The following is a 10455-nucleotide window of genomic DNA, read 5'->3' on the forward strand; positions in this document are numbered from 1 at the left end:
CCCCTGCGTGGCCACCACGGGAGGTGCACGTGGCCCCAAAACCTACAGATAGCCAGAGACCGAGACAGAACTTGTTCACCCCATTAGGCCATTTAGGGGCTAACACAGGGACTGGAGTGCCTCGGCCCCCATCCTGCCCCACTTCCCAGACATCCCAAACCCAAGGAGTGCACGGTGTTAAAAGGTATCTGTACCCTTCCCTGTCCCAGGGCCAGACCCAAGGAGCCTCCTGCCCACCTTGAGCACTCAACGGGACACACCAAGGAGGAGACAAGGCAGAGCTGGGTTTGGGCATCCACATTTATTACATGGCTCGGCAAGCCCGAGGCTGCCACTCACCTAGGCCCTTCCAATTGATGGGAAACTGCCCGTCCTCCTTAAATACTGGTTATAAAACAAATTTTTTTCCTTTTTCTTTTTCTTAAAAACCTCATCTTTCTCTCCACACTTTTTTTGTCTTTTGTATTTGAGTATAAAAGCAGGGGCGGGCGCTCCGCCGTGCTTGCTGCTACCTCCGCAGGCTGCGCTGTGCCTGCCGCAGCAGCGTGTCGAAGTCCAGCGAGTCGAACTTGCTCTTCACAGGGGCTGGATCAAAATCCTCTCGGTTGGAGTCTGAAAGATATGGGGAGAGCCTGCCCTGAGCCACATCTAAAATCGGTGCTGGGCTGGGAGAGAATGAAGGGGGGGGGGGAAGGGGCTGGCGGGGGATCCAACCACCCACCGAATGCACGTGGGAAGGAAGGGATCCAGGGTGCAACTCACCCAGGTCAGCATAGTTCCTCCTGCAGAACTGCCGGCGGCCACCAAAGCACAGATCAAAGGGCTGCTCATCCGGACGTCGCAGCTTGTGCCCACTCTCAATGGCAGCAAAGGCCTCCTCAGCATAGCGATAGGTGACAAAGCCGTAGTTGTCCCTGGAAGCAAGAAGGAGATGAGCATGGGCACAGTCACACCATCCTCTTGAGGAGCTGGGAAAGACCAAGGAGAGCTCTTACCCCTCGGAGCGGAAGTGCAGGGTGCACTCCTCGATGTCCCCAAACACTGAGAAGCGGTGCCGCAGCTCCGACCGTGTCATCCTGCTGGGGATCTTGCCAATGAACACAACTCGCCGCTCCTCCTGCGGGCAGGGGCACCCTTCTGTGAGACGATGACCTAAGGAGCCCCAAATCCAGCTTCCCAGCCCCACAACACATCCAGCGTTCATAGAATCATCAATGCTGGAAAAGACCTCTAAGACCATCTAGTACAATCGTTGACCCACCACCACCGTAGCCACTAAACTACATCCCTAAGTCCACTCACTATTGCACGTTCCTTCTGGAGGATCCTCTGCCTTTGGTAGTGGTCCTGTGCATCGTAACTGTATCTGTAGAGCAGAAAACAAACTTGTGAGCTGTAGGGTCGAGGAAGGTGTTGGAAGAGAGTTATCTCAGGAGCAAGACACGAGGGAGACACCTAAGGAGTAGGTGTTCTGTGAAAGGGACCATACTCACCTTCTCCTTCTGTTACTCCTCCTGCAGGGAGAGGGCGAACGGGAGCGGGACTGCCTGCGGGACGGGGACCGGGAGGAGTAGGAGGATGAGGAGGAGGAAGAGGAGGACCTGTCTCGGGACCTGCCACATGACCCGCAGCTGGAGCGGGAAGACGAGCTGTGAGAACATCTCGAGCGGTACCTGGAGGGAAAAAGAGAAAACTCAGCACCTGTGTCCAGCACCACGAGGCTCTGGGGATGCAAAAGAGCTCCATTCTGCCAAAACACCCAGCACGGCACATGGACAGGACATATCAGTATCCTCAGGGTGAGCCTGGCTATGGAAACATCTGCCCATGTTTGCCATGGGGAACAAAGGCACTATAAAGGTGCTGCTCCAAACCCCACAGCCTAAATGGAGTAGGATCTCATCACACAACCTCTGAAGAGCAAGACATGGGTATATGGGAACCATTCAGCATGGCTGCAGCCAGGTAAGGATCCAGAGAATGTGGAGCTGCTGCACTGAACTCTACATGGCACACAATGCTAACGGAGCCACTGCACCTGCATAGCACCCAGCAGCCGCCCTGGTCAAGAGCTGAGTGCCTCCAACCATACACACCATGGGCCATGGCATTCACCCCATATGGGCTTCACTGCCCACAGCCCCTGGCCTCCAAGCAAAGGTGCAGCACCCCAAACCCTCCAGGGCCAAGCTGCGCAGCCTCCAGTCAGCAGCAAGGCGCACACACTGCCCACAGCTGGCCCCTGGCATTGACAAACCCAAGACCCAAGCCCAGGGACTGGCACATAGCTTTTGGGGGACAGCAGGTCAGGCTGACATCACCCATGGGGACACTGCACAGTACAGTGTTCAGGAAAAGGGGACAGAGGGAGTCCCAGCCCAGCTGGGTTGAGTGGCAGAGACACATTCTTGCAACACGCAGATGCACAAAGGCTCCAAAGAAAGTTACCCCGCAGATGCCTTGATAAGGAGCGGGGGGAAGCAGCAGAACAACAAACCCAGATGGGTTGCTCCCCTGCTCACCCCCAGCAGCTCCCCGCTGTGCCTGCAGCTTTTCTCAATCCTACATTTAGGGCTGTACCAGTACAAACACCTGCATTCATCCCAGAGAAAGCACCCAAAAGCCAAGGCATAACCAAGGGCTCACATGTGTGCTAGCACATGGTGGGGCTCCAGGAGGGGCAAGGAGGCCTTGTCCAGAGGGGGACTCAGCCAGACCTCTAACTGCTTAGCTGCTCACCCCTTCAGAGGGACCACAGGGAAACACCTTTGCAAAATATCAGCCACCAGGCAACACCCAAAGAGCAAGCCGACCCCACTCTGCCACTTACCCTCGCCACCGCTTGGGCGGTGGGGACAGTGACCGCGACCGGGACCGGGAGGATGAGGATGATGACGAAGACTCGCTGGCTCCATCCGAGCTGGAACTGAAGGAGCGGCTGGCCCGGCTGCGGCCGGCCCTCCAGCTGCCCGCAGAGGGGCTGGGCGAGTCCTGCGGTCTCCGGTAGCAGCGCAGGGACTTCTTGGCAGCGACACGGCCAGGCTGGGTGCTAGGGGTCCACACCTCCTGGTCCCGGCAGGGAGACGCAGCCGGGGAGAGGAGCACTGAGGTGGCGGGGCTGTCACCCCCGGTGACGGCCTTGCTGGGGACGCTAGTCCGATAATCCAGGGGGGTTGGGCAGGCAGCCCCTGGGGACTCCTGGCTGGGACCCACTGAAGTGGCGGGGGCCGGCTTGGGCTGGTCCAGCGTCCGTTTGGTTAAGGAGGAGATGGGCTTGATGGTGATGTCCCGGTGGTGTTTGACATTCCAGCGGGAGCCGCTCTCAGTGGCGGGGTGCTGTGTGCCAGCAATGCTGCTGTTCTCCAGGCGTGTTGTGCGTGGGATGCAGTAGTCATGGTCGCCTGAGCAGACGTGGCTGGGGGCTGCGCTGCCAGGTGCTGGGCTCCTCCCCTGGAGCTTGCTCTGGGGCAGGGGTTTAGCTTTTGTGAGCTTGGTGGTCCTCTGACTCCCTTCCTGAGGTGCCGACGCAGGTGACTTGGTCTTGGCCAGCAGTGAGACAGTGGGCAGCGGCTTCCAGAGCTGGTGGGGAGGGGTCGCCGGGGGGGTGAGCCCTGCAAGAGTAGCACAGAGATGTTAGGACGGGGATCCTGATGAAGAAAAGAGGGGAACACCCTCATTGCAATCCACCTGGCTGGAGACCTCACCCAAGCTCCCAGCTCCCCTCAAGCCCTGGGTTCCCCTCCAGGCAGCTCCCAGCCCCACAAAAGCCCTTGATAAGGCTCCAGGTGCTCCCCTCCCTGCTCCTGGGCGTCACCTGCCACGTTGGCCAGCTCCGAGGCCTGTAGGCTGTCCGGGGGCTTCCTCTCTGGCTGGGGCTCCGACCTGAGAAGGGGAAAGGAGCTCTGTAAGAAGCAGCTGCCTCCAAATTCTGCTCTCAGGGACACTTGCACCCACCCAAGCTGCCTTAATAGGGGGCACGCGATATCCAAGAGCTGCAAAGACAGACCTTGCAGATCCCAGTCCTACATCGGTCTGTCAGGATTGAACAGCCCAGGGCTGCCCCAGGGCTCCATGCTGAGGCACACGGAGAACCCTGTACTCACCCAGCACTCCTCACTGGCCGCCTTTCCTCAGGGGGCTGCACAGGAGCCTCCTCCTTCTTGGCTGAAAAGAGAATGGGTGGGTGAGAGCAGAGCTGGAAGGCAGCAGACAGACTGTGAACATGAGGAAGAGGTTTCAAGGCATCCCCGCCCTCCGTAGAGATTTTGCCTTTTCTTCCCCCACTTTTTCTTCCCACCATCATCTCCTCAGCTGCCCCAGAGATGTCAAAACAACTGACTCAAGACAGAAAGGAAACAAAGGCAGAGAAGCCCCTAGGCAAGGCAACCACACAAGGTACTATCATTTTAGGAGCGCATGCAGCACAAGGACATGGAAGACCCCACAGGGGACAACGTGCTGCATCCTCACCTTCAGATTTCTCAAACTGCTCCAGCAGGCTGGACAAGTCAGCAGCTTCGATCCCTGGACCAGGAGAGAGCACAGGTCAGTTTTGCCTCCACCCTCCTCCCCTGGGGACACTTCAAGCTACAGCAGCTTCAGTGCCTCCCACAGCAGGGCCGGGAGCGCCCAGTTCTGCAGTCCAGTTTAGGCACCAGTAAGCCCAGGGTGTAGGCAATGAGGATTTACAAGACTGCCAAACACACTGGCCAAGCCCACAGACACAGCTTTGCCACCCACCCCACTGCAGATTAGCAGCTGGAAGCAGCCCCTGCAGCCCCCCACTCACCAATCTCACTGATGAAGGCCTGCACAATGTCCTGGTTGCTGTCACTGGGCTGTGCAGGGCTGATGAGTGGTTGGTGCCTCCAGGGCCGTGCAGCAGGCGGCTTGCTGCTCTCCCGGCATGGTTTTGGTGGTGGTGCTAGAGCCTGGGTGATGGGCTTGTGGCTGGGTGGCTCCAGTGGGGTCTTGGCTGGCCCCACAGGCTCCTCTGTAAGGCAGGTGCCAGGGGACCCCCCAGCAGGGACAGCAGCAGCTGACACCTCTGCAGGAATGACAGCCGGGGCAGCCTTTGAGAGCTGGATGGGTGCTGCAGGTGGGGGCTCCTCCAAGGGTTGGGTGGGAGCAGCCTCAGTTGGAGCTGGGGCTGCAGGAGGGACCACGCTGGGCTGGGCAGCAGCACCTGATGGAGTTGCTAGTGGCTGGGTGGGGGGCAGAGCCGAGGGTCCCTTGGGGATGGAATTCTCCCCCACCAAACGTGCCTGCCTCCTAACATTTGATACCCTGCTGACCCCTGGTCTGGCCTGGCTGCCTGCAGTCCCCATCTCACTGCCTGGAGATGGCTGCACAGGGATAGCTGGCGGCTCTGAGGCGGGGGGAGACTGCCCATGCAAGAGGGCCATGCTGGGGCAGCCACTAGCTGGGACTGAAGAGACTGCTGCACCCTGCAGTGCAGGATCACCGTATGCCATAGGAGGCACTGGAGGTGGTGGAATGGGGATGCCTGGCCAGTAGGATGGGGGGGCCCAGCCCACGGGGCCATAGGGGCCACCGGGGATGAAAGGTGGTGGGGGGGGCAGGGTCGGTGGGGGCCAAGCCATGGGTGGGGGTGGGAGGCTGGGCACCATGTGGAAAGCGCTGGGGGGCCCAGCGCCAGGTGGTGGGGGCAGAGCATGGCAGCCCAGGGGCTGCGGACCAAAGCAGGGCCAGGAAGGCACAGGTGGATACACGGCATAAGCACCAGTAGTGGCTGGTGGTGGCATCCCAGGGGGAGCTGTCCCAGCAGCTGGGGGCACAGTAGGTGCAACAAAAGGTACTGGTGTCACTGGAGGTGGTGGGGCTGAGGCAGGTGCTGGAGCTGGCACTGGAACCGGAGCTGCAGGTGCTTTGCTGGCAGGAGGCGGCCCAGCAGGGGAACTGACTGATTTCTCCAGGCTCTTCTGAGCCCTAGCTGCTTCGCTGGGTGGGCGTGCAGGTGCCACCAGGCAGGGAATGTCTGCCAGCTCAGTGGGAGGCTCAGGGACGCTGGGCCACTTGCTGACTGCTTGCTTCTTGCCCTCCTTCCCACTGCCCATGCTGGACTGGCGGTGCTGCATGCGCATGCGATACTCCCTCAGGCTCAGGGCCTTGGGTTTGGCCTCCTTGGGCAGGGTCTCACTTGGCTCTGCTGTGGGCACACTCTGGGTGGGCTCCATGCCTACATCCTGCTTCGGCATCCCAACAACTGGCTGTTCAGCCCCTTTGTCCTCCTGCTCCACCGGGCTGGGTTGCTTCCCTGCTAGTGGCTCCTCCGTGGTTTTCTCCACAGGCACTGCAGTCTCACCCTTCTCCAGCACTGTGTCTGTCATTTCTGGCTCCAACTCTTTTGGCAGCTCTGGGGGCTCCTTCGTGGGCAGGGAGGCCCCTGCTGTGCCCCGGGGGCGGCCACGTGGCTGTGGTGCCCGATCAGCATGCAGCTCCATCTGCCCCTCCTTCCGTGCTTGCTCCAGTTGCCGAGCCAGGAAGTCAGAGACCTGCAGCGAGGGCCGTGCTGCCCGCCGTGACCTGCCTGAGCGCAGCCGGTGTGCCATGCAGTCTCTGCCAGGTCGGCCCTCCTCACTTGGACCTTCCTCCACTTTCTTTTTCCGACTCTTCCTTGCTCTCTCACGGCCACGTCCCTTCTCACAGATCTCACGCTTGCTGCTCACTGCAGTCTCCACAGGGGTCTTGCTGTCCAGTGCTGCACATGAGGGTTCCTGCCCAGGTGGTTTCTCCTCCTCCTCCATTCCAGTTTCAGGTGCTGGATCTCCTGGCAACTCCTCTCCGTGCACTGGGATTGACTCTGCATTGCTCTCTGTGCCCAGTAGCTGGGGCTCCAAGTCAGGGAAGCCAGGGGCCAGGGGCTGCAGCACCACGGGGATCTCCATGTTCTCACCTTCCCTGGGTACGATCTCCAGCACAACAGGACCGCTCAGTAACTCCTTGGCCATGGGCTCACTCTCGGGGTCCACGCACACAGTGAAGGTGGGCAGGCAGTAGGGATGCATGGACTTTACCAGCTCGCTCAGCGACACATCGCCTGTGTTGATGACACAGGGGTCTTCATGCTCCTCTGCCACCACCTCGGGCACATTCGTGGAGAACTCTGCAGCCTCCATGCTGCTGTCCAGCTCTGGGCTGGAGGCAGCCTCCTCATCTTCCTCCTCCCCGTCACTACGCTGCAGGGGGAGCTGCTCATGGGCACGGGGCCGCCCCTGCTTCCTCTCCACCCGCGGGGTGCTGCAGGTTTGCTTCTTTGGTGGTGGTGGGTCCTCCAGGCCGTGAGCAATGCGGTCCCAGGCCAAGTCCATGTCGGTCTGGAAAGGGGAAACCAGAGCTCACGTCAGCTCCCACCACTTAGTGACGCTCTCTCCCAGCTGCACTGGGGGCATCGCCACCCCAGAACCACTCCTCCAGCTCTCCCTGCTCACCTTCCCAGCTTCAGTTACGCTGCCACCGCTGCTGAGGGACCAGAGACCCTTGGGCTGCTCCAAGGCAGGGCTCTTGCACTCAAGAACTGGCCGGGATAGGCTGAGAAACTTCTGGAACTGGTGGAAAGATGGATAGAGGATGATGCATGGAAGGTACAGAGCTCCCAACAATGTTGTCACCTCACCCCAGGCTGGTTGTGCAGATTGGCACGGAGCTCCTGAGCCTCCTGTGAATCCCCCACCCTGCCAAACATCACACCTGAAGGCTCAGAAAGGCATTTGATGTTGAAGAAGAGGCCCCACCACTCACCGAGGGGTTCTCCCGCTCCCGAAGCGAGGTCAGCAGCTCTGTGTCCACAATGGTGTCGAAGGGGGACAGGGTCTCATCATCTGTGCTGTCCAGCATCTCCGTGATGGCAGTGAGCAGGGACAGCTCATTCTGTGCATCCAGGCAGGCCTTGCCCTGCAGGAAGAGCAGGTGGTAGCTCAGAGGGCACTAAGGCACAGCTATGGGGCAGCAGGGCCCCTGAGTGGCCCAAGGCCACCACCATGCACAAGGACCCACCTCGCTTAGGGAGAGGTCCTCAATGATGGAGATGACAGAGGAGTCAAGGTAGTTCTGCATTGTCCCCAGGATCTCCTCAGCCTCCGGAATGGTTTCTGCATCCAGCGACAAGTTCAGGTCATCATCCTCAAAGGAGAAACACTACAGGAAGTGGGGTAAAATTGATCAGCACTCCACAAACCATCATCACACACCTTCAAATGAGCAAGAAGGTCAGAGGGCACCACAGAGACTGTAATCCCTCACTTTCTGGGAAAGTTCACCCCACCCCAATGCACAAAGCCCCGCAAGGTGCTGTGCCACCAATCCTGGACCCCTTTCTGCCATCACAAGCACTGGACTGGAAGCTCTCACCCAGCAGTTTTGGGACTGGTGAAGAACAGTAAATGAAGCCCAACACATTCCATATTTGTCTGATAGCACTCTGCTTGTGCTCAGTGGGCAGGGGAGATGCACACTTCCCTCCTGCGCCCACAGACCATCACATGCTCCTTTGGTTTTGGCTGTCGGCGCTTCAGATAAGCCCAAAACATTACAAAATGTGCAGGGCTCAGCAACAGGGATGCATCCAGCTGTCACTGCCAGGGCTGGAACCATCACTGCTCTGAGCACACAGTGCTCATGATCCAGCATCAAAAATGCTCCTCACTGCTCATCCCCAGCCCCCTGGGTCCTCTGTTCTTCCCAGACCCCTGGCACATTGCAGTAAGGCTGCACCACGGCCCTCAGCAGCAGCAGAGGCACAGCATTGGTGTGTTGCCGGCACGAGACAGTGTTTGGGTTCCTGCTTGCAGATGGGCTTTGGCAGAGATAATGCAGCTGGGGACAATAAATGCCCCAAGGACAGAGACCTGGGAGAGCTGGCAGCAGCCTTCCTCCCCCAAAACACAGCCAAACCCCAGCCACACACGTACAGGTCAGCATTACGCAGCCCACTGGTGACATTCCTAGGGTCCTTTCTACTGCATGAAGAGAAATCAAACCCTCCCACTCCCAGGGCCCTTTCCAGCCCATGAGAAGGCCATGTCCCAGCGCTCCCCAACTCCTTTGACTCAGTGCCTCGCCAGGAGTCCCACAGCCCTGAGTCACCCGTGTTCCCCGGGGACTCTCTTTGATCCACCTGGGGCCGGGCACCTCCTCCTACCCTCGCGTCGGGGCGGGGGCACAAACCCGCCCGGCCTGCTCCCAGCAGAGCCCCTGCTGTGTCCCATGGTTGGTTTTAAAGTCACGGGGACGCTAAAAGCATGGGTACGGGCCCTGAGCACACTGCGCCTGGGCACGCATCGGGTACCATCAGTGGGGAAAGCATAGGACGCCCGCAGCCCCAAACGGAGGGCCAAGTGCACAGTAGGGCTCTCCCACGTACCAAAGTCACAGGCACCACGGGCACGTGCCCACGAGCTGCTCGCCCCGCAGAGCTGTGCAGGGACACGCGTGCCCCGGCTGCGCCTCGGGCAGGGCGGGGAGCTCCGGCGGAGGGCACGGCCCCTTCCAGCGACTGTCAGGGAGCGCCGCGCACAGAGGCAGCGCCGTCCCAAACGGGCATTACGGTGCGAAGGGCGGGGGTACGAGAGCGCGACGAGGGATCTCGATAAGAGTCCGCATCGCAGGCACAGCCGAGGGACAGGAGACAGTGACGCGAGGGGCGGTCTGCGGCACCGCACCGAGCTGGGAAGGGCAGGGACGCGCAGCCCCCCAATGCCCGACCCCCCCGGGTGATCCCCACACACCCGCCGGCCCCGTCCTCCCGTCCCCTCGCTGTTTCCCCAGGCCGCTGACACCGCGCAGAGCCCGCGCCGACGGCAGCACCCGCCCGCTGCCCGCACGCCGCCGGCACCGGGAGCCGCGGGGACCCTCCGGACGACCCTCCCTACAGCCCCCGCCCCGGAGCAGCCCCTGCGGGACGGCCACAGCCCCGCGCCGCGGGCCCGCAACCGGCACACGTGGTGCTGCAGCCGCGGGAGCCGCCCCGGCCTCCACGTGTCACGGCGCGGCCGCTGCCGCCGCCGCCCGCCGCCTACCTGCAGGGGGCTGCCGGCGCGCAGGGGTGGCTGGCGAGAGGCGCCGCCGCCTGCCGGTCCCCGCGAGGCGGCTCCGGTCGAAGCGCCGCAGACCCCGGCCCCGACCCCGGCGGCGGGGAGCACCGCTCCGCCCCGCAGCGCCGCCATCTTGGCGCCTCCGCTCCCAACGCGGCCACTGCCGGGCGCGACACGTGACCGCCGGCAGCCCCGCACTACAGCTTCCGGCAGCCACCGCGCCGAGCCGTCCCGCCCCGCGCAGGGCACGCCGGGAGCGCACCCCTTCGCCGCCGGCACTGCGCCGCGCCGAGGGGAACGACTGGCGGGTGGCGGCTGTAGCGACGCGAGGCGGCCATCTTGAGTACTGAGGAGCGCCGCGACTTCGCCGCCATCTTTGTAGAGGGCGAGGGCTGAGGGAGCG

The 10455-nt window shown here is 61.4% G+C and overlaps 1 protein-coding gene across 1 annotated transcript; it reads right to left on the bottom strand.

Moving 5' to 3' along the window:
• Positions 1 to 262: 262 nt before the first annotated feature.
• On the bottom strand, positions 263 to 10426 carry PPRC1 (PPARG related coactivator 1). Its single transcript, XM_048946504.1, is given in 15 exon segments — positions 263 to 612; positions 763 to 914; positions 996 to 1117; positions 1303 to 1366; positions 1494 to 1673; positions 2831 to 3611; positions 3815 to 3882; positions 4104 to 4164; positions 4471 to 4524; positions 4790 to 7337; positions 7452 to 7568; positions 7762 to 7914; positions 8017 to 8157; positions 10038 to 10349; positions 10352 to 10426. Coding segments are annotated over 15 exon segments (4932 nt in total). The 3' UTR covers positions 263 to 508.
• Between the last annotated feature and the right edge of the window lie 29 nt (positions 10427 to 10455).

Source organism: Lagopus muta, chromosome 5 (assembly GCF_023343835.1).
Source record: "Lagopus muta isolate bLagMut1 chromosome 5, bLagMut1 primary, whole genome shotgun sequence".
NCBI classification, from domain to species: domain Eukaryota; kingdom Metazoa; phylum Chordata; class Aves; order Galliformes; family Phasianidae; genus Lagopus; species Lagopus muta.